The sequence below is a fragment of the Engystomops pustulosus genome, chromosome 6 (assembly GCF_040894005.1).
Source record: "Engystomops pustulosus chromosome 6, aEngPut4.maternal, whole genome shotgun sequence".
NCBI lineage: Eukaryota > Metazoa > Chordata > Amphibia > Anura > Leptodactylidae > Engystomops > Engystomops pustulosus.
In genome coordinates, this window is record NC_092416.1 from 184,110,644 (window position 1) to 184,135,285 (window position 24,642).

At 46.1% G+C, this 24,642-nt stretch overlaps 1 protein-coding gene and 1 pseudogene across 2 annotated transcripts in view; both read right to left on the reverse strand.

Annotated features, from left to right (window-relative positions):
• LOC140065392 (uncharacterized) overlaps positions 1 to 4,969 on the reverse strand; it is a 91,522-nt gene extending 86,553 nt beyond the window's left edge. The window contains exons 1-3 of one of the 2 annotated variants that reach the window (XM_072113000.1): positions 4,855 to 4,969; positions 4,216 to 4,326; positions 4,037 to 4,134 (exon numbers count right to left, since the gene is read on the reverse strand). In XM_072113000.1, the coding sequence (XP_071969101.1) occupies positions 4,037 to 4,134; positions 4,216 to 4,288 (171 nt within the window). In that variant the 5' untranslated portion in view covers positions 4,289 to 4,326; positions 4,855 to 4,969. The other variant, XM_072113001.1, reaches the window with a different exon arrangement.
• Positions 1 to 24,642, reverse strand: part of LOC140065238 (uncharacterized) — a 160,437-nt pseudogene that overhangs the window by 52,671 nt on the left and 83,124 nt on the right.

Here is a 24,642-nt window from a genome sequence, read left to right on the forward strand (position 1 = left end):
CAGCCTGCTACTATTTGTCAAGATTCGTTTGGTACGTTATCCACTGTTCCTGTCGGTTCCAATAAAGAACTGTAAGTTATTTTTGTACAACGTCTGCCTCCGTCTGATCCCTGCTGCTACTGCTGTCACCATCACGGGTACCCTATCCACCACACAGGGACTCATACTCCAGAACCCAAAGCGTTGCCCCAGGGAGAATTACTACAGCAGCCTCTCCCTCATCATTTCTTGCCAACACCACCTGCTGGAGACCTGCCAGGCTGTAGGACAGCCCTCCGGTCCCCAGACCTAGCACCAGGACACTAGCGTGCCTTGGCCGCAACCGCCAGCCACTCCGGTATTCTGGGCACCGGCAGTCTCCAGGCGCCAAGAAAAGGCTAGGCCCCGGTGGGAGATGTTGCACTAGCATTTGCGATTATTTCAGGGCGTGGCGCAGAGGTCCTAATAAATATGCCCCAAGATCTTTATTTCATGTAGATGGTAAAAGCATTACATGAGTAGGAAAGCTCAAGCGTTTCGAGCTTCTCTGCTCTCAGTCATGGCATAATACACATTAGCAAAACACTATTTAAAATAAACAAACACCAATGAAATGCTTTAGTCCAAATTACACCTCAAGTTAACCCTTACATAACCAAAAGACACACTGAATACAAGGATTACGTCCTCAAAACATATTTCAGTATAACAAAATTGCATTAATATAAGAAAAAGATATGAGTAAAAATCTGTAATGTGTGATTTCAAGTTTAATCCTAACGGATGCCAGGTTCCCAGTTTAAAAATCCAGAATCGGAGGACTGAAATTATTTTAGTATTTATTTCGGAGTAGCGGACATGGCAGGAGGACCCCATCACCCCTAAGTTGACAAGCATGCATTTGGTGGCAGTCTACCACCCCTAAATGTGGTGGTAGATGTCCTTTAAAATATTCTCTATAGCCCTTGATAAATTCCTTGAGAAGGGAATGTTGGGGAATGTTGTTATTCAGTTACCCTAGGGAACCTGCAAAGGTATAATAGCTCCTAAAATTTATTCCTGCAAAATCTGCTCTCCAAAAGGTGCCCCTTTCCTTCCATAGCCCAAAAGCAGGTTATCTTCCCAAGTGACATATCACTATCCTCAAGATGGATTGTTCTTTGTTTACCCCATTTTGAAGATGTAAATTGTTGAACTGAATGCTCACATTCCAGAAAACCCCCAAGAAATATCTCATTTTTAACTTGATTTTGCTTTACTCGAGTATAAGCCGACCCGAGTATAAGCCGAGACCCCTAATTTTAACATAAAAAACTGGGAAAACCTATTGACTCTAGTATAAGCCGAGGATGGGAAATGCATTGGTCACAGCCTCCCCAGTGTATAGCCTGCCAGCCCCGTGTAGTATGTAACCTGCCAGCCCCCTGTAGTATACAGCCTGCCCGCCCCCTGTAGTATATAGCCTGCCAGCCCCCTGTGGTATATAGCCAGACAACCCCCTGTGGTATATAGCCAGACAGCCCCCTATGGTATATAGCCAGACAGCCCCCTGTGGTATATAGCCAGACAGCCCCCTATGGTATATAGCCAGACAGTCCCCTGTAGCATATAGCCTTCCTGCCCCTGTGGTATATAGCCAGACAGCCCCCTGTGGTATAAAGCCAGACAGCCTCCTGTGGTATATAGCCAGACAGTCCCCTGTAGCATATAGCCTTCCTGCCCCTGTGGTATATAGCCAGACAACCCCCTGTGGTATATAGCCAGACAACCCCCTGTGGTATATAGCCAGACAGCCCCCTGTGGTATATAGCCAGACAGCCCCCTGTGGTATATAGCCAGACAGTCCCCTGTAGCATATAGCCTTCCTGCCCCTGTGGTATATAGCCAGAAAGCCCCCTGTGGTATATAGCCAGACAGCCCCCTGTGGTATATAGCCAGACAGCCCCTTATGGTATATAGCCAGACAGTCCCCTGTAGCATATAGCCTTCCTGCCCCTGTGGTATATAGCCAGACAGCCCCCTGTAGCATATAGCCTGCCAGCCCCCTGTGGTATATAGCCTGCCAGCCCCTGTGGTATATAGCCAGAGAGCCCCCTGTAGCATATAGCCTGCCTGCCCCTGTGGTATATAGCCAGACAGCCCCGTGGTATATAGCCAGACAGCCCCATGTGGTATATAGCCAGAGAGCCCCCTGTAGCATATAGCCTGCCTGCCTCTGTGGTATATAGCCAGACAGCCCCCTGTGGTATATAGCCAGACAGCCCCCTGTGGTATATAGCCAGACAGTCCCCTGTGGTATATAGCCAGACAGCCCCTGTGGTATATAGCCAGACAGTCCCCTGTAGCATATAGCCTTCCTGCCCCTGTGGTATATAGCCAGACAGCCCCCTATGGTATATAGCCAGACAGCCCCCTGTGGTATATAGCCTTCCTGCCCCTGTGGTATATAGCAAGACAGCCCACTGTGGTATATAGCAAGACAGCCCACTGTGGTATATAGCCAGACAGCCTCCTGTGGTATATAGCCAGACAGCCTCCTGTGGTATATAGCCAGACAGCCCCCTGTGGTATATAGCCAGACAGTCCCCTGTGGTATATAGCCAGACAGCCCCCTGTGGTACATAGCCAGACAGCCCCCTGTGGTATATAGCCAGACAGCCCCCTGTGGTATATAGCCAGACAGCCCCCTGTGGTATATAGCCAGACAGCCCCCTGTGGTACATAGCCAGACAGCCCCCTGTGGTACATAGCCAGACAGCCCCCTGTGGTACATAGCCAGACAGCCCCCTGTGGTACATAGCCAGACAGCCCCCTGTGGTACATAGCCAGACAGCCCCCTGTGGTACATAGCCAGACAGCCCCCTATGGTATATAGCCAGACAGTCCCCTGTAGCATATAGCCAGACAGCCCCCTGTGGCATATAGCCAGACAGCCCCCTGTGGCATATAGCCTTCCTGCCCCTGTGGTATATAGCCAGACAGCCCCCTATGGTATATAGCCAGACAGCCCCCTATGGTATATAGCCAGACAGCCCCCTATGGTATATAGCCAGACAGCCCCCTGTGGTATATAGCCAGACAGCCCCCTGTGGTATATAGCCAGACAGTCCCCTGTGGTATATAGCCAGAAAGTCCCCTGTAGCATATAGCCTTCCTGCCCCTGTGGTATATAGCCAGACAGCCCCCTGTGGTATAAAGCCAGACAGCCTCCTGTGGTATATAGCCAGACAGCCCCCTGTGGTATATAGCCAGACAGCCCCCTATGGTATATAGCCAAGTGGCAAGACAGCCTCCTGTGGTATATAGCAAGACAGCCCCCAGTTTGCCCAGCACATAAAAAAATAATTTTATATACTCACCCTCCGGTGGTCCCTGATGCCTCCACGGCTCCCCGATGCTCCCGTCATTGCGGCTCCTCTATCTTCCCTCTGCTGTAACAGCTGGAAGAGCTGCGGCTATGCCCTCTGCCCATCGGCGCACACTATGAAGTATTCAGCAGTATACAATTTTTTAATTGACTCATGTATAAGCCGAGGTGAAGTTTTCCAGCACATTTTTCTGCTGAAAAACTCAGGTTACACACGAGTATATAGGGTATGTTATATGACACAGAGACTATACAGGCGGTCCCCTACTTAAGAACACTCGACTTACATACGACCCATAGTTACAAACGGACCTCTGGATATTGGTAATTTATTGTACTTTAGTCCTAGGCTACAATAATCAGCTGAAACAGATATCACAGGTGTCTGTAATGAAGCTTTAGTGTTATTATTGATTCTAACAAATCCAATTGTCACAAAGATCAAAAAAGTTCTGGCTGGGATTACAATGATAAAATATACAGTTCCGACTTACATACAAACTCAACTTAAGAACAAACCTACAGACCCTATCTTGTATGTAACCCGGGGACTGCCTGTATATGGGGATGGCATTTTACAGTAAGACAATTTTAAGAAGATTTCATAGGTTTTACAATATACATAATTTTATGAATAACATAATCCTCCACAGATCAGAGAAGATGTCATGGAGTCTTATCTCCATCTACCTGATGATCCTGTGGGACATATTTCTCCTCTGAACAATCCTGTGGTAGAAGAAGAGGACTGGGACATCTCTCCGGTGATGTTCTTTTACTGGATCTACCTGTAGGAAACATCCAGAGACTGAATTCCTTCTTTCCATACAGATAATGAAAGGACGTGTGGATTTAGTCCTGTCTATTACCTGCTGATGTGAGGGGCTGGTGGTCCTCCATCATGACGTCCTTGAGGGTTAGGTTTATTATTCTCTCTGACATTTTGACTCCATCGTTGTCAGGCCAGTGATGAAATTTTTCTGAAATGAAAATAATCAGAACCAGAGCCAAATCAGGAGGATCTCTGTACCATGGCTCAGCTTAATCCCCGGTACTTGACAAAAGTGAAGCTACGGCAATGTCTCTTCTGCCAAACCAATAGCAGCAGCAGGACACCACTGATTTACCCCAATCACTGTTAGCGCCACACCGGCACCCCTTTTGTAGTACCCATTATGCATGTCTGTCGAGATTATGTCCACTTGTTACTGTCACTATTGTATTTCGTACTGTAATTGTTTCACCTTATGTCATGTAATGTGGTCTCGCTGCCCTTCATTGTCCTGTAAACGTTTGTTTGTAACTAAGAAACTAGTAACATGTAAGAACGCGCCTCTCGTAGTGTATGTATGTAACTGTAACATTACGTCTGTCCTGTGTGTAACAACTAACACAACACTATGTACAAAACTATTTCCCCCTGTAATCATTTTACCAGATAGATAGAAGTGAGGGGTCAGTGATGCCCCTGTACTTCTGACAGACAACACCGGTGACTACATACATACCTCCGCCTGCAGAGCTGTGCTCCAGATATATGTGAGAGGGGGAAAGGACCTGTGATGGTGTCCCAATATGTGGGAGGAGTCCGGCTTCAGGAGTTGAAAAGCTATAGGACCTGTGATGATGTCATAGTCATGTGATCATCCCTGTGTAAGGGAGGAGTCCGACTTCGGCGGTGGAGAAGCTTTAGGACCTGTGATGATGTCATAATCATGTGATTAGTCAGATGTGTGAGAGGAGTCAGGCTCCAGGACATGTTGTTAGAGACTATCCCTGCTCCTCATGTGAGGAGAAGTTCCGACTAGCGATTAGACTGAAGGAAGCCCCACATGGTGTAATAACGGACACCAATAGAACTATTTACTAAATATGAAATGAAAGTGTCTGTTCCTTTACCGAACACAAAAACCCCAGTGCGCCCCTTCTATTTATACAATAAGCAAATTACTGACAACACGTGGGAGGATCATTACATGAAATGGAAGATATTTATATAAATGGGCCAGTTTTTTTTATCTTCTCTACTTTACCTGCAGGAACAAACATGTTCTTGTGTAGATGACAGACGTCTCCCTTATTGTCTTTATTTCATGGCTTGCACAAAATGTCTGTCAAGAACAAATCTCTCATACACATAAAGGGGGCGACGTGGAGAAGACCTGTTTCAACACCTAAGATGGGTCATTGAGAACACTTGATCATGGTGCTCGACCTCCCACTGCAATGCTTCTGCTGTCTGTCATGGGTGCCCCTGTGATCACACCTGTGTCCCTCTCCGTGGCGTGGCTCCCCCCGGCCTGCACTCACCTCTACACACTCCTGCACCCGCCCCGGCTAGGCCGGGCGCCCGTACCTAGAGCGCGTGCACTGGCACTCAAAGATTTAAAGGGCCAGGGCACCGCTGATTGGCGCTGGCCACTTCCGGGTTCTGATTTAAACTGGCAGCTCCCATCACTCCCCGCCGGAGCTTTGAACTTTATGGTGAGAAGAGAAAACTTCCTGTACCCTGTGCTTCTTCCTATCCCGTTCCTTGTTCCCGTTTCTGCTGATCTCCTGTTGCTGAACTCGGACCTGAACTTTGACCTCTGCATCTCTGCCGCCAGCCCTGACAACCTGCCAGACTACGAGACTGTCTCCTAAATTGGTACCTCGACCTTGGCTGCCACCGTGGACTGGTTGCACCTGTGGAGCGACCTGGTGGCACCCTGCTGCAGCAAGTCCTTCCCGCTTTGCGGTGGGCTCTGGTGAAGACTAGTTGCCACTTAAATTCTGGTCCCAGGTAATGTCTAGTACCATCTCCCGCGGTGGTTCAGGGGGTTTCGCTGACCTCGAGCCCTGACACTGTCTTTATAAAATTTGTTAACACTGTTGCCTGAAATCTGTTATTTGTGTGATAGTGCACCCATGGGCACCCATGGCTGTATGAATATTATAGCTCCCACATGTCTGGAATCACTTCCTACATCTAGTACTTGAATTGATCGTTTTGTAGAATGGGGGATGCGTCCTTTCTGCTTTTGTTTTCAATCTGCAGTTTCAGGACCTTTGAAAAACCTTCAAAGGTCCTGAAATGGCTCTTATGTACATGTGTATTGGAAGCATGTGTTTTGAGAGACGTACAAAGCTTACATGGGTAAAGGTCCTTCTTAGTATAAAATTTGGTGGGTTGTTTGGGTGGCCATGGGCACCAGGCTACCGTCCAAATCACCTATATTTTAATCCACTACTGATGACATCCTGATATACTTGACTGATTTATAGTAGGAAAAAAAGATCCTTACAGCTTTTTCTGCTTACAATAAAAATTAAAATAAAACAGAACTGATGGTGATAAATTTACAAAGAGCAGATATATCTGCTGGAAGGAGCTAAACATCCTGTAGTCATCTCCCTAAACCATGAGAACCTCCAGACTGACTGACTGATGCGTAAACCCCCCATAAGCGAGATGGGCTCTGTTTTTTTACTTCTTGTTACATTCAGACTGGATATAAAAAATGAGACGGCTGGTGCCTTATCGCCATCATTTAAAAGTACTGACCTACGTGACTGTTCAAGCTCGCATCCTTGATTTATATCACAACAAATCTTATAAGGTATGGATAGAACTGGAGACTATACTTGCCCCAAGCCTTCTGCAATCCCTCCTTTACACACGAACACCACCTTTCAAAGCTCCTTTACGTCATGGAGCAGACCCTAAAGACTTAAAGAAAGCTACATGAGCCTTACCGACTCTTTGCATGCGACAGCCATCTTAATGGTCTCGTCAACCTATCTGCCACCTCTCAGAGCCAATGAGAGGCTTATTTTTCACACAATCTGCCTCAATTTCATCCATTGAGGAATTGTTACTTGATCAACTGGTCTTGGTGCGCTCCAGGTGCGAATACTCAAAATTACTCCATTTCTACTTATCCTCTAAATCTAGACTACTCCTGCACAGAGACATCAACCCATTTTAAAATATGTGTATTGCCCCTTTGCACACCTTCTGCAATATACTCCATCTACTTAGACAAATTGCCATAGAGGCTGTCCCACCCTATGTTGGTGCCTCGGAACATGAGTTAATGGTCTCCTACGTTCTCGAAGACTGGGCGGCAAATTATTTGAATTGTGCCATAAGCTCTCCATCTCTAACAAAGCCCAAGAAACCAACTACAAAAATTATTTCTATGTACTACGGGGTCCTGGCTACACTGCATTTGATTTCCCCTCATGCCAAGCGGAGAGCTGGAGATGTAAGCAAGCCCCCAGTACAATGTTACATATCTGTTTGGAGCTACAAAATGACCCAACACCCTTGCTTTTCTCCATAATATCCCGCTCAATACCTTCAGTCAGATGCTCTCTCATGGGCTTCATCTTAATTGCGGTGCGTGACCTGATCCCCAGGTTATGGAAAATTTACTATGAACATCCTCCGAGAAATATTATCACTCCAAAGAATGGAGGAGCTTACGGCATACAAACATGCTACGTTAGTAAAACAACTCCAGACTTGGGGTCCGTGGATGGCTTTTCACCGACCCCCTGAGTTCAACACCTTCACCTGAGCTAGTTATCTCTTCTGCTAATTGATCAATCAATTATACCTAAACTACTTAATTCTACAGGTTCTTTGTCTTTTAGTACCCGACACCTCTCTTTCCATTGCCCCCCCTTCTCTTATAGTAGATGTTTTTTTGTATTGTTTCCGTTTTTTTGTTGTTCATATATATCTTCTCAGACACATTATTATGAATAGGTCTATGGAAATACTGTGTAAACAACACTTAACTGATAGTACCTCATTGGCTGGTTATGTACCTACAGATGCTTAGGGTAGAAATTTTGATTGACCTCTGTTCCACCTTGACATTGAAGCAGTTTGGGATGCACATGGTGGGAGGAAGGTGCAGCTTTTAGGACACCGGATTGATGCGACTCAAGGACCCAGGAACGTGGACCAAACTTGTAGCCAGGGATCTTAAGCCAGACATACTTGGTGGACAACCAGACTTTGTCACCAGGAGCAAAGAGGCCTGCATCTTTTATCGGCCTAGAACTTGGTTCGGACCGAAGCCTGTAATAAAGAACCATACAAACAATATAATACCCTCGACCTGCAAGTAAAAGTTTACAGGAAAAGAACGGCGCAAGGAGGAAAAGAGTCAGAAAAGATCCAAAGCCGACCACTTCGTTTCCAACAGAGCAAATACAAAATTAACCTCCGCCTCTACGTTCTCCTGCTATCGCTAAAAATGATAGAATAAAATAAGCATACCGCACCGCAGTATTTTTTTTTCTATGGGGGAGTCCCGGTACTCACAAATCTGAAGGTTGTCCTATCAGGTCAGTGTCCCGAGACCCGCAAAAGATCAGAGAAGTATGAACGTCCTCCTCTGGTATTCCCAATTCGACGCGAGCTGTCTTCCCAGCGTCTCCAAGGTAAGCGGTGGTTCCTGGGAACTCCGTCTCTTTCACAGTCGTTCCACTTGCTTTGTCCTCTCTCCTGTTTGTCACTCAAATGAGAAAAACGGTTTTATTATTTATTTATTATTTTTTATTAAAAATACTCACAAAGGTTGAAATATAAAAAGGCCATAAGTACAAATACACGCTCGGTAATGCATGCCCGACTCCGAGTTTCGCCTGGGATGGCTTCTTTTGGGGCTTACCGGCGTGTTACAATGCATGTCTTTTGTACACAAATTATACATCAGTATACACAAACAAAATTATAAGAAAAAATACATATTCAAATGTTCCTCATTTTTTTGCCCATCAAAAGACAAAATATAAAGTGTAAAATATATCAATGCTATAGAACTTAGATCTCCGTGGTTCAAAAAGATATCTTAACGAACAGGTGCATACACCCAAGTGCATACACCCATACATAGCCCTAAGGTATTCGAGACATTGATGTCCTCATTTAGAGGAGGGAGAGAATTTAGATTAAAAAAGGGGATAGGACATGATCCAGTTGTGGAATCATATTATAAATAATAATTATAAAGTGCTATTGTGCTCGTGATTAAATTAATGAAAAAGTTATTATAAAAAACATTTAATTTCAAAATCAGCATTTAGTCCAAGTGGGGTGAGAGTTTTTAGTTGGAAAATCCAAAATGATTCTCTTTGACTCATTTTCTTATTTAGATCCTCGCCTCTCCAGTGTGCAGAGACCTGTTCCAAACTTAAAAAAGAAGAACCTCTGGTTTTTTTTTGGTGATGTTGTGCATAATGAGCGGCCAAGCAATGGTCTAACTTCCCTTTCTTTATATTCCTAAAGTGCTCGTTTATCCTTGTTATTAATTTCCTTATCGTTCACCCTATATATTTCCATCCGCATGGACAAACAATCATGTAAATAATTTGAGTGGTGTCACAGGTGGCAAAATGTTTAATATTATACACTAAAGAATTATCCGATGATGAAAAGTTGTGTATACCCCCAGTGTTTGTTCTACCTATACTTCTGCATGCTTTGCAGTGAGTACATCTAAAAAAACCGGTGTGTGCTGTGTCTTCTTTAAAAGCTTTATTATTAATGCTGCTGTGCACTATATGGTCCTTGATGTTCTTGGACCTACTGTGAACAAATTTAGGTGCCACCAGCAGTGATCCTATCACTGGGTCGACTTCAAAATGTGCCAATTTTTCTTAATGATTCTCTTAATGTGGTGAGAATCCCCCGTTTATTCAGTGATAAAAGGAATAGTGATTGATTTACCTCTGTCCTCCATCAACTTATTTTTACCCTGAGGAACTGATTTTGTTTCTTTAGTAAGATTTTCTCCTTCCAGTTCTATAATAGCTTTATTTATATCTTCTCTCTTATAATTTCTTTCTAGGAATCTATCTTTTAGTAACGAGCATTGTTTATTGTAATCCTCCACCTTAGTACTATTACGTTTTATACGTTTAAACTGCCCTTTGGGGATGTTTTTCAGCCATGGGGCATAGTGACAGCTCCCATGTTCAATAAAACTATTGCAGTCCATTTCTTTAAAGTGGGTTTTGGTATATAAAAAGTCATTTTCTTTGATTATTTCCAAATCCAAGAAAGAAATACTTATTTTACTATAATTTGACGTAAAAGACAGATTGAAGTTGTTCTTATTTAAATATACAATAAACTGGTCTAAAGATTCCTGAGTGCCTTGCCACAAAAAAACCACGTTGTCTATATATCTTTTATATAGTTTTAAAAAACCTAAATAAGGGTTATTATGAAAAATATATTTATTTTCCCATGAAGTCATATACAAATTTACATAGCATGGGGCGAATTTCGCCCCCATTGCTGTCCCGGATTGTTGTAGAAAAAATGACCCCTCAAACCAAAAATATTTTTTTTTCCAGTCCAAATTTAATAAGTTTAATTATAAAATCTTTCTGCTGGCTATCAATCATTTCATTCTGTTCCAAAGTTGATTCAATGGCTGCTACACCCTGTTCATGTGGAAGACATGTGTAAAGCGATGTGACATCACAAGTACACAGTATAGTGTCTGTTTCTATTTTTAACCCTTTAATAAATTCTAGTAGGGATCCCGAATCTTTAAGATAGGCAGGTGTATTGCATACCAACGGTTGTAAAAATTTATCTATGTATTCCGATATTCTGCTGGATATCGAGTCTATACCTGCTCCTCTTGGGCGTCCCGGAGGGGATGTTTTGTTCTTATGCAGTTTAGGTAAAAAATAACTAGTCAGTGTTTTCGGGAATTTGATATATAGATAATCGAATTCCTTATTATTAATTATTTCTTTTCTTTTTGGCTTCATCTAAGATCGTGAATAGTTCTTTCCTATATTTTTCTACCAGGATGTCCCTAAGTTTTAGATACGTCATTTGGTCCGATAAGAGCCTATTCATTTCACCCAAATAGTAGTCCCTATCCTTCAGGACAAACCCCCCCTCCCCCCCCCCCTTTATCTGCCAGTTTTACTACAGATGTGTCTTTTTGGAGATCTTTTAAGGCAGCACGTTCTTCCTTCGATAAATTAGTGTTCGTGTTCCCTATCTGAACCCGCTCAAGTTCTTCTGTTTTAATCCTCTTAAACGAATTAATACAGTCATTGTTAGACAGATTAGGAATAAATGAAGATTTTTCCTTCAAACCACTGTGAGTGTATCTACTTATATTTTGACTTGTCTCAAGTCAAGTGGGCTGCTGCAGAGTCACCGGAGCAGCCGTGGGAAGCTGCGGAGTCACCGGAGCGGCTTTTGGAAAAGCCAGAGCAGCTCTGGCAAGCTGTAGAGGCTGGGGTGACTTCTGGAGAGCTGCTGGAGCAGCACTGGGAAGCTGTGGAGTCTCTGGAGCAGCACTGAGAAGCTGCGGAGCCTCTGGAGCAGCACTTGGAAGCAGCGGAGCCTCTGGAGCAGCACTGGGAAGCTGCAGAGCCACTGGAGCAGCACTGGGAAGCTGCGGAGCCACTGGAGCAGCTGCGGAAAGCTGCGGAGCCACGGGAGCAGCTCTGGGAACCTGCGGAGTCACGGGAGCAGCTCTGGGAAGCTGCAGAGTCACAGGAGCAGCTCTGGGAAGCTGCGGAGTCACTGGGGTCACTGGGACCAGGCAGGAGGGGCGAAGTAGCCGAACTTGAGGTGGTTCAAACCTGGATTTTTCTCAGGAACTTGTATGGGTAACTATGTCTGGGTCACCACTATCCCATAGAGGAGTAGCCCAGTCCAGTGCCTCTCCAGTGAGCAAAGAAAGAACACATGCTAACTTAGTGCTTTCGAGGGTGGACTGGGAGGATGTCAGTTTGATGTACAACGAGCATTGGACAACAAAACTCCTGCAAAAATTGGGGTTGCCATGAAATTTGTTAGGCATCAAAAAATCTGGTCCAGGGGGGGCGTGGCCTGACTGTGATCCAAGATGGACGTGCGCTGCTGAGCTCTGAATAGAGACTTCTCTAGCGACCTAATAAAGCAACTCCCAGCGATCCATCCTTCATCATACAGACCTCACACAACCTAAGAATGGTGACCAGAAGGAAGACAGGAAGAGCGGAGCCGAAAAAGCTAACAGATTTTTACTCCGGGCGAGATGGCGGGAACGGCGGAGTGCGGCAGTCGGCAGGAGAATCCCCGTGTACAGTGCCTACCTCAGAGGAGACGGGGATGGCCGTGGAGACTGAGGTCTCCAGAGAAGGAGAAGCACTCAGACCCTGCAGATCATCTCTCGACATCTCCCCCACGTCAACAGCAGGAAACGGACCGAGCAATCTCGCCGCGGGGCAGACAAACAAGATGGCGCCGACCTCATGGTCAGAGTGTTCCTCTCCGACAACGAGCCCAGAGAAACAGAGGCCTCGGCTAGATCTACAAAGGGTGAGCCAGCACAATGTGATTAATGCCCCCATTGCAATGATCGCTGATCCTTTTGCCTCCATACCCACCTCTAAACAGCCAGTGTCTGAAGAATTTATCAAAGAAATGATGATAGCCCTCAAAAGCTCTTTACATTCAGAATTGGCACATATAGCACATAAAATAGAGGGATCAGTAGAGGAAGTTGCGGGCAGAGTGGACCATGTGGAGGGTAAAATGGGAGAGCTAACTAGCTCACACAATGAGCTTATAGACTCACACTCAGCTAGTGGATGAAGTAACAGCTATAAAAGCCAAGCTTGCTGATCTTGAAGACAGGAATCGGCGTAACAATGTGAAATTCAGGGGAATCCCTGAGTCTGTCCCTCCAGCGGAGCTCAAATCATTTATTACAAACATCATCAAAGCCCTCCTGCCAGAGGTCTCATCTAAGGAATTGATAATTGATAGAGCTCACAGACTACCAAAACCAAGATCGCTTCCTGACGATATTCCCAGAGACTCTATCATCAGAATACACTTCTTTCATGTAAAAGAGGCTCTAATGTTAGCTGCCAGGAAAACCAAGGCTCTCCCAGCCCCTTATGAGGACATTCATATTTTTGCAGATCTCTCCCAAGCAACCCTACAGGCTCGCCGCCAGTTTGCACAGCTAACATCGGCTTTAAGAAATGCAGGTATTGCATACAAATGGGGATACCCTACAAAGTTGCTGGTACAAAAAGATGGAGCGACGCAGGTGATACGAAATCCAGAAGAAGGACCATCTCTATTGCAAGCGTTTGGAATTCGAATACCCATCAACATCATGGGAATACCACCAAAAGGTCCTTCCTCAGCTGATGAACAACAGAAGGATGGACATGGGATATGTTCGCCCGCAGATAATGAGGTCCAGGAGTGAATATAGGTGAACTTTCCCCCACTTACATCAGGTGACAGTTATAACCTGACAGGTTTCATATCTGTGAGAAAACCCTGACCAAGGGTTCTATCCAGTGTGTTTATTCTTTAATTTTGTTTTTATTTTTCCTGTTATTTTTCCTCCATCTGTTAACATTCTCACTCTGATCTGGACATTGTTTAAGATTGAGACAAAGTGAGCACCATCATATAAGCTACAGGAGTAACAGTTTGACTTAAGATCACTTTGTAATAACATAGTTTATAGTTGTTTTTCTTGCTTACACAGCTAAGAGGATTGATAGAGACAGTAGGTAAGCAGAAGTTGACACACCATGTCTCTGAATATCTGGTCCAATAATGCGCAGTGCTCTATGGAAAGACGCACTTAAATCCCAAGCAGACATCATAATGGTTCAGGAGACACACTTCCAAAGACACATACAATCATTCCAACATGAGCCATAAAAGCTTTCCTCATATTCACCTAGCAAATGGCCCGGTGAAGAAGGCGGGTACCATGATAGCTATCAAGCATACAGTCTCTTTTTCCCTGACAGAGAGTATAGCTGACGAAAAAGGCAGATACCTTATCCTAATCTGTGAGATTAACAATGTACCCTTAACCTTAGTCTCGGTGTATGCCCCAAACAGCTCACAAATTAGGTTCCTTAACAAACTAATGAGGAGAGTGGAGAAAGTAAAGAAAGGAGAATTAATTATAAGTGGTGACTTTAACATGGTACCAGACTCCACGGTAGATACCACAAACAAAAGAAGGGATTCCCGTTCAATGCTAGGCACATGGATAAGATCAAATAACCTATTTGACACCTTTAGATGTCTAAATGCATCATCTAGAGAGTACACTTTTTACTCCTCACGACACAGATCCTTTTCAAGGATTGATTTGATATTAACCGATAGGGAAATGTTGTTCAAGAGCAAAACAGCAAAAGTGGGTACAGCAACGTGGGCCGATCATGCCCCTGTATCCTTAACATGTATGCTGTCTCACATCTCAGAATCCCCAAAAATGTGGCGCAACAACACCTTTTTAATGGGTTTACCATGCTACCAACAATCTGTCACAATAGCGATTCAAGAATAATTCAAATGGAACGACACAAATGAGGTAGACACATTGACATTGTGGTTAGCCCAAAAAGCTGTTATTAGGGGAGTACTGATGGAACTTAGTTCGAGACACCGTAAAATGAGAGAAGAAAGGACGGATAATGTTCTGTCCCAAATCCAACACTACGAAGGATTGCTAAAAAAGAACCCTTCTACACTTAACCATAACCACCTCCATGACCTAAGAGGCCAACTCAGATCTCTGCTCATGGAGGACTTTGACAGACACATGAACTCCCTAAAGACAACCCACTATGGGTCCCACAACAAACCCAGTAGGTTAATGGCAAATAAAGTCCGAAAGCTACAGGTAAAGTCCAGAATCCCATACATTCATGATACAGAGAACCCCAATGCCCACATCACCCATGCCACAGAAATAGCAAATGCTTTTGGGAAATTCTATAGCAAACTGTACAATTTAAAAGAAGATGATAAAATCCATCATCCCTCTCAGAAGGAAATAGACGAATTCCTAGGTAAGCTTCATCTCCCGAAACTAACCCAAGACCAGGTACAATTACTAAACACCCCCTTCTCGCAAGATGAGGTGACTAAAGTCATCCGCTCATCCAAAAAGCAAAAAGCCCCCGGCCCGGATGGGTATGCAAACGAGTACTACCAGCTGTTTGGTCAATTACTCACACCATACCTAACGGAAGTGTTTAATAAGGCAGCAGAGAGAGGATTTCTTCCAGAAGAAATGCTCCAAGCTACAGTAGTTACCATCCCCAAACCAGGGAAGCCAGCAGTCACCCCAGCCAACTTCCGCCCCATTTCCCTATTAAATAGCGACACCAAACTTTATGCTAAAGTAATTGCACAGCGCCTGTTGGACATCCTGCCCCACATAGTGCACAATGACCAAGTCGGGTTCACTAAAGGGAGACAGTCCTCGGATGGTACCAGAAGAATGGTTTCTCTGATGACAATTATGGAAGGCTCCCGAACGCCTTCTCTGCTCCTAACATTGGATGCAGAGAAGGCGTTCGACAGGATAAATTGGTGTTTTGCGTTTTCCACCATGAGCAATTTTGGTTTCCTTGGGAGGATTCTTGAAGCAATTAAGGCATTATATTCTTCCCCCTCAGCCAGGGTCCTGGCAAACGGCTCCATGTCGGACAAATTTAGAATCACTAATGGCACGCGCCAGGGGTGCCCCCTTTCTCCCTTGATTTTTACCATGGTGATGGAACCATTTGCTGAAGCCATTAGAACTCATCCAGAAATCTCGGGGATAGGGGCAGGCAAAAGACAACACAAGATAGGGCTCTTTGCGGATGACACCATACTGTCCGTAACCAAACCCTCAACCTCTTTGAGAGCAGCCACAGATCTCATTGAACAGTTTGGAAGGGTGTCATATTACAAAGTTAACAGTAGCAAGTCTTCAATACTAGGGTTCCATGTCTCACCGGCTTTGCGTGAAACTCTGGAAATGGAATTCCCGTTTAAATGGGAAGAGAAACTTATACCTTATCTGGGAATTGAATTGGCTACCCCCTTACAAGATATGGCGGCTCACAACATATCCTTACTCTTAAGAGAGTTACAAAAGGATCTAGACAACATGGGAAAGCTAGAATTCTCTTGGGTAGGTAGAATTGTACTTTATAAAATGCTTGCACTACCAAAAGTACTATACTACTTCCGAACACTGGCGGTCCCGGTAAATAACACACTTCTTAACCAATTACATAAACAAATGCAAAAATTTGTATGGGGAAATTCCAAACCTAGAGTGGCATCTAAAATTCTTTTCCAACCCAAAGACCGGGGAGGCATGGGAGTACCCAACCTATACTGGTATTACCATGTATTCCAGGTGAAGCAAATGATCGCGTGGTGGAAATACTCCTCTGCTTCTAGCTGGCATGAAATTGAAAAAGGGATCAATAATAACAGACCTTTGACTTATTTGGTACAAGCGTATTCAGCCCAAAAACCCCCGGCCTTGTCAATCCCAAAAGCCTATCCCATGCAGGCCTCATTGAACAGTTGGATATTCATGAAAGCACAATTAAGCAATGACAAAAACCAAAACAAAGTAAATTTACCACTCCAGAGTAAAGAACACTTTCTTCCAACTCTACAGTCAAAAGTGTGGGTAGAAAAAGGGATCACAACAGTAAGTAATTTAATATCAGAAGACAAGATCAAATCAGCTGGTAGTATCATTCAGGAATACGGGATACCAGGACCCCAAACAGTGGCTACTGCACTGCTGAGAGAAACAGTCAAAGCAAACAAACTCCACCAGGTTACACTCCCAAAAACCTTGTACTCATACTTACTAGATGAAAGACAAGTAGGCCTAGGCACCACAAGACAAATTTATGGGGAGCTGGCAGGGGAGATCTCCAAGAAAGCACATATTCTTAAATGGGAAAGGGACTTGGACACAGAATTTTCCACACTCCAATGGAAACAGGCCTTCAGTTGGACTAATAAATAGAGATGAGCGAACATACTCGTCCGAGCTTGATGCTCGATCGAGCATTAGCGTACTCGTAACTGCTCGTTGCTCGGACGAGTATTTCGCCCGCTCGAAAAAATGGCAGCTCCCGCCGTTTTGCTTTTTGGCGGCCAGAAACAGAGCCAATCACAAGCCAGGAGACTCTGCACTCCACCCAGCATGACGTGGTACCCTTACACGTAGATAGCAGTGGTTGGCTGGCCAGATCAGGTGACCCTGGGATAGACTAGCCGCTGCCCGCGCTGCTCGGATCATTCTCTGTCTGGATGCCGCTAGGGAGAGAGCTGCTGCTGCTCAGGGAAAGCGTTAGGGTGTTCTATTAGCTTACTGTTAGGCAGGAGTGATTCTAAAAGAACCCAACAGCCCTTCTTAGGGCTACAATAACGTTATATATTTTTTTTTTTTTTATTTGCAGCTAGTACCATATTGTGAGGAATTAGCAGGGGGACTTGCTACCGTTGTGTTTAGCTCTTAGTGACACACATATCCACCTCAAACACCAAAGTGGGAAAATTTATTAGGGGTTTGAGTAGAATTAGGCACAGTCTGCCAGTTTCTTTTTATTTTACGTTTATTTTTTTCATAACTCAGCGTCATCTCATCTGGCATAGTAGTGTGCTGTAATACTTGGCTAGAAAATAGCCATAGGAGAATACAAACGTCTTAATTACGCCTACAGTAGCGTTATATATATTTGATTTCTGGTTGATCTGCTGGTGGCTGTACTTGCTGCAGTGCATCTACTATCAAATTGGGAGCAATTTGGAGTCAGACTTGCGACCACTGTGTTTTAGTGACGCACATATCCATCGCAAAGACCGAAGTGGGAAAATTTATTAGGGCCCGGGGTTGTATTTCAATTAGGCACAGTCTGCCAGTTTCTTTTTATTTTACGTTTATTTTTTTCATAACTCAGTGTCATCTCATCTGGCATAGTAGTGTGCTGTAATACTTGGCTAGAAAATAGCCATAGGAGAATACAAACGTCTTAATTACGCCTACAGTAGCGTTATATATATTTGATTTCTGGTTGATCTGCTGGTGGCTGTACTTGCTGCAGTGCATCTACTATCAAATTGGGAGCAATTTGGAGTCAGACTTGCGACCACTGTGTTTTAGTGACGCACATATCCATCGCAAAGACCGAAGTGGGAAAATTTATTAGGGCCCGGGGTTGTATTTCAATTAGGCACAGTCTGCCAGTTTCTTTTTATTTTACGTTTATTTTTTTCATAACTCAGCGTCATCTCATCTGGCATAGTAGTGTGCTGTAATACTTGGCTAGAAAATAGCCATAGGAGAATACAAACGGCTTACTTACGCCTACAGTAGCGTTATATATATTTGATTTCTGGTTGATCTGCTGGTGGCTGTACTTGCTGCAGTGCATCTACTATCAAATTGGGAGCAATTTGGAGTCAGACTTGCGACCACTGTGTTTTAGTGACGCACATATCCATCGCAAAGACCGAAGTGGGAAAATTTATTAGGGCCCGGGGTTGTATTTCAATTAGGCACAGTCTGCCATTTCCTTTTTTATTTTACGTTTATTTTTTTCATAACTCAGCGTCATCTCATCTGGCATAGTAGTGTGCTGTAATACTTGGCTAGAAAATAGCCATAGCAATAGGATAGCATCGTTTGGTTTTAAAAACTAAAAAACACAAAAAAAAAACAAAAAAAAAACAAAAAGTTAAAAAAAAAATACAAGTTATAACTCTCATTTTCAAAATGTTTAACCCGAGGGCTAGGGGTAGAGGACGAGGGCGGGGACGTGGGCGTCCAACTACTGCAGGGGTCAAAGGCCGTGGTCCTGGGCGGGGTGAGACACCACCTGCTTATGAGGGAGCAGGGGAACGCCGCAGAGCTACACTCCCTAGGTTCATGTCTGAAGTTACTGGGAATCGTGGTAGAGCACTGTTGAGGCCAGAACAGTGCGAACAGGTGATGTCGTGGATTGCCGACAATGCTTCGAGCAATTTGTCCACCAGTCAGTCTTCCACGCAGTCCACCCATGTCACCGAAATCGGCACTCCTCCAGCTCCTGCACCTCAGCCTCCTCCCCCCCAGTCTGCCCCCTCCCAGCAAAATTTGCCATTTGAACCGGCATACTCTGAGGAACTGTTTTCTGGACCCTTCCCACAGTCACAAACCACTTGTCCGGTTGCTGATGAGCAATTTTCCGATGCCCAGGTTTTCCACCAGTCGCAGTCTGTGGGTGATGATGACCTTGTTGACGTAGTGGAAGAAGTGTGTAAAGAGGTGTCCGACGATGAGGAGACACGGTTGTCAGACAGTGGGGAAGTTGTTGTCAGGGCAGGAAGTCCGAGGGGGGAGCAGACTGAGGGATCGGAGGATGATGAGGTGACAGACCCAAGCTGGGTTGAGAGGCCGGGTGAACACAGTGCTTCTGAGACGGAGGAGAGTCCTCGACCAGAACAGGTTGGAAGAGGCAGTGGTGGGGCCAGACGGAGAGGCAGGGCCAGAGCTGGTGCATCAGCGCCAAATGTGTCAACTAGTGAAGCTCCTGTGGCGAGGGCTCCTGCGGCGAGGGCTAGATTTTCAGAAGTCTGGAGGTTCTTTAAGGAAACACCGGATGACCGACGGACTGTGGTGTGCCACATTTGCCAAACCAGGATCAGCAGGGGTTCCACCACTACTAGCTTAACTACCACCAGTATGCGCAGGCATATGAATGCTAAACACCCCACTCAGTGGCAACAAGCGCGTTCACCTCCGGCCGTGCACACCACTGCTCCTTCCCCTGTGTCAGCTGATAGTCAGCCCACTGCCCAGGACCCTGCCACAAAAACCCCATCGTCACCTCCACGATCCTCCACAGCATCCACCAGCGTTCAGCTCTCCATACCCCAGACGCTGGAGCGGAAACGCAAATATAGTGCAACCCACCCGCACGCCCAAGCCCTTAATGTGCACATCTCCAGATTGCTAAGCCTGGAGATGCTGCCCTATAGGCTAGTAGAGACCGAGGCCTTTCGCAGCCTCATGGCGGCGGCCGCCCCTCGGTATTCGGTCCCCAGCCGCCACTACTTTTCCCGATGCCGTCCCAGCCCTGCACCAGCACGTGTCAGACAACATCATCCGTGCCCTGACCAACGCCGTTTCTGACAAGGTCCACCTGACCACGGACACGTGGACGAGTGCTGCCGGGCAGGGCCATTATATATCTCTGACGGCACATTGGGTTAACTTGGTGGAGGCTGGGACCGAGTGTGACCCTGCGGCTGGTCATATACTGCCGACGCCGAGGATTGCGGGGCCTACCTCGGTCCAGGTGTTTGAGGCCTACTATGCCTCCTCCTCCTCCCACCCCTCCTCCACCTCCTCCTCCGAACGACCATCCGTGGGCATGGCGCCATCAGTCGGTAGCTCTAGGCACAGCAGCAGTGCCGTCGCTAAGCGACAGCAGGCGGTGCTCAAACTGCTGAGCCTAGGCGATAAAAGGCACACCGCCCAAGAACTATTACAGGGCATCACGGCGCAGACTGATCTGTGGCTGGCACCGCTGAACCTGAAGCCAGGCATGGTTGTGTGTGACAACGGCCGTAACCTGGTGGCGGCTCTGCAACTCGGCAGACTGACACATGTGCCATGCCTGGCCCATGTGTTAAATCTGATAGTTCAGCGTTTCCTCAAGACATACCCCAATCTGTCTGATTTGCTCACGAAGGTGCGCCGCATCTGTGCGCATTTCAGGAAGTCCAGCACAGATGCTGCCACTCTCAGGGCAGCGCAGCGCCGCCTCCAACTGCCCGCTCACCGACTGTTGTGCGACGTGCCCACGAGGTGGAATTCAACACTGACCATGTTATCCAGAGTTTACCAGCAGCGCAGAGCGATTGTAGACTGCCAGATGTCAACTTCCACCAGAACTGGTAGTCAGGTCAGTCAGCTTCCTCAAGTCTACAATGAGGAGTGGACGTGGATGTCTGATATCTGTCAGGTGCTGAGTAACTTTGAGGAGTCAACACAGATGGTCAGTGGCGATGCCGCCATCATCAGCCTCACCATCCCGCTGCTTGGCCTGTTGAAAAACTCTCTGGTCAGCATGAAGTCGGAAGCTTTGCGCTCCTCACAAGAGACAGGGGAAGAAGATTCCCTTGTTGATAGCCAAAGCACCCTTAGGTCTGTTTCTCAGCGCATATCGGAGGAGGTGGAGGTGGAGGAGGATGAGGAGGAAGAGGAGGAGAATGTTGGCGAGACACAAGAGGGGACCATTGTTGAGTCCTACACTGTTGAGCGTGTATGGGCAGAAGAAGAGGAGTTGGAGGAGTTGGAGGAGGAGGAAATGGACAGTCAGGCCAGTGAGGGGAGTGAATTCTTACGCGTTGGTACTCTGGCGCATATGGCAGATTTCATGCTAGGCTGCCTATCCCGTGACCCTCGCGTTCAAAGAATTTATTCCAGCACCGATTACTGGGTGTTCACTCTCCTGGACCCACGGTACAAGCAAAATCTTTCCACTCTCATCCCTGGAGAGGAAAGGAGTGTGAGAATGCATGAATACCAGCAGGCCCTGGTGCACAAGCTGAAACAGTATTTCCCTTCTGACAGCGCTAGCGGCAGAGTGCGTAGTTCTGCGGGACAAGTAGCGAGGGAGAGTAGGCGAGCAGGCAGCTTGTCCAGCACTGGCAAGGGTACGCTTTACAAGGCTTTTGCCAGCTTTATGTCACCCCAGCAAGACACTGTCACCTGTCCCCAGTCTCGGCAGAGTAGGGCTGATCTTTACAGAAAGATGGTGAGGGAGTACGTAGCTGACCATACCATCGTCCTAAATGATCACACAGCTCCCTACAACTACTGGGTTTCAAAGCTGGACATGTGGCACGAACTGGCGCTCTACGCCTTGGAGGTTCTTGCCTGCCCTGCCGCTAGCGTCTTGTCAGAGCGGGTTTTCAGTGCAGCTGGTGGCATCATCACCGATAAGCGTACACGCCTGTCGACTGACAGCGCTGACAGGCTGACGCTTATCAAGATGAATAAAGCATGGATTTCTCCTAATTTCAAATCTCCAGCAGGTGAAGGAAGCTCAACCTGAATAATTTATCCACTCCTCCTCCTCCTCATTTTCCTCCTTCTCCTCCTCTTTCTACAGTAAAGCAGAGGAAACTGGCTGTTTTTTGACAGGGCCCACTGGCTCTAGGTATAGTACTTTATGCATTTAATTTTTCTGGAGGGCCACCGACACGGTCCTCTGTTTTAAACAATTTTTGGGAGTGCCACATACAGGCACTCAATCTATTCAATTTTTCTGGAGGGCCACCTTTCCGGTCCTCTGTTTTAAACAATTTTTTGGGACTGCCACATACAGGCACTCAATCTATTCCATTTTTCTGGAGGGCCACCTACCTGCTCCTCTGGTTTGAAAAATTTTTTGGACTGCCACATACAGGCACTCAATCTATTCCATTTTTCTGGAGGGCCACCTACCTGCTCCTCTGGTTTAAAAACTTTTTTGGACTGCCACATACAGGCACTCAATCTATTCCATTTTTCTGGAGGGCCACCTACCTGCTCCTCTGGTTTGAAAAATTTTTTGGACTGCCACATACAGGCACTCAATCTATTCCATTTTTCTGGAGGGCCACCTACCTGCTCCTCTGGTTTGAAAAATTTTTTGGACTGCCACATACAGGCACTATCCAAATTGAATTGTCTCCATAGCAGCCTCCACACGTTGTCTCCATTGCTACCTCCAAAAGTCGTCCATATAGCTGCCTCCATACATCGTCCCTTTATCAAACGAGGTTTGTCAGGCCGAAATTTGGGTTGTTTTCATGGATTCCACATCAAAGTTGTTAACTTTGTCGCCACCCTGCTGTGTTATCCACAAAATACACTGGTAAACTTTTACCATTTACGGATATTATTTCAGCGCTTCTTGCGCATCTGTTTACATTCCCCTCACCCGCCATATCCTAAACTTATAAGAACGCTACTACACTTGATCTTATACAAAAGGTTCTTAGAAGTGCTGTTTGGGGAGTAGCCTAGAGACAGGGGCTTGGATTGGCGAAAGCTCGCCTAGCAGCGGAGCGCCAGCTCCATGCGCATCATGCGCTTCTTGCGCATCTGTTTACATTCCCCTCACCCGCCATATCCTAAACTTATAAGAACGCTACTACACTTGATCTTATACAAAAGGTTCTTAGAAGTGCTGTTTGGGGAGTAGCCTAGAGACAGGGGCTTGGATTGGCGAAAGCTCGCCTAGCAGCGGAGCGCCAGCTCCATGCGCATCATGCGCTTCTTGCGCATCTGTTTACATTCCCCTCACCCGCCATATCCCAAACTTATAAGAACGCTACTACACTTAACTTGGTGCAGGCTGGGACCGAGTCTGACCCTGGGGCTGGTCATATACTGCCGACGCAGAGGATTGCGGGGCCTACCTCGGTCCAGGTCTCAAAGGCCTACTATACCTCCAAATCCTCCCACCCCTCCTCCACCTCCTCCTCCTCCGAATTACCATCCGTGGGCATGGCGCCATCAGTCGGTAGCTCTAGGCACAGCAGCAGTGCCGTTGCTAAGCGACAGCAGGCGGTGCTCAAACTGCTGAGCCTAGGTGATAAAAGGCACACCGCCCAAGAGCTATTGCAGGGCATTCCACATCAAACTTGTTAACTTTGTCGCCACCCTGCTGTGTAAGCCACAAAATATACTGGAAAACTTTTTTCATTTACGGATATTATTTCAGCGCTTCTTGCGCAGATGTTTACATTCCCCTCACCCGCCATATCCCAAACTTATAAGAACGCTACTACACTTGATCTTATCCGAAAGGTTCTTAGAAGTGCTGTTTGGGGAGTAGCCTAGAGACAGGGGCTTGGATTGGCGAAAGCTCGCCTGGCAGCGGAGCGCCAGCTCCATGCCAAGAACCAACTAACATAGTTTTAACTGCAGTACCTTTAATCTACTACTAGTTCACTGCCTCCATACATCGTCCCCTTATCAAACGAGCTGTGTCAGGCAGAATTTTGGATTGTTTTCATGGCTTCCATGTTAACTTTGTCGCCACCCTGCTGTGTAATCCACAAAATATACTGGCAAACTTTTATCATGTACCAATATTATTTGAGCGCTTCTTGCTCACCTTCTTTGGTTCCTCTCTGCTACCCATTGGTTTGAAGCCTGAGTCCATTTAGGGTATGTCGCCATGCCACTCTCTAGCCTTCCGCTGCTGCCGCTGCCTCTGCATGCCGTCCCCTATAGTGTCAGGGTCAATTATTGGATGTTTTAGATGCTATCTAGCTTCATTCTGTCACTCTGTCATGGCCATGCTGTTGCCCATAATTTTGGCATAATGGTGCGATTAAGCAGCCTCAGAGGCATCCATGCATGCTGCCCCTGCTGTTTCCTGTCCATTTCCGTGGTGTTTCCATCCTTTTCTGAGGTTCCCAGGTGTTTGGCCAAGCTTCCCTGTGCAGA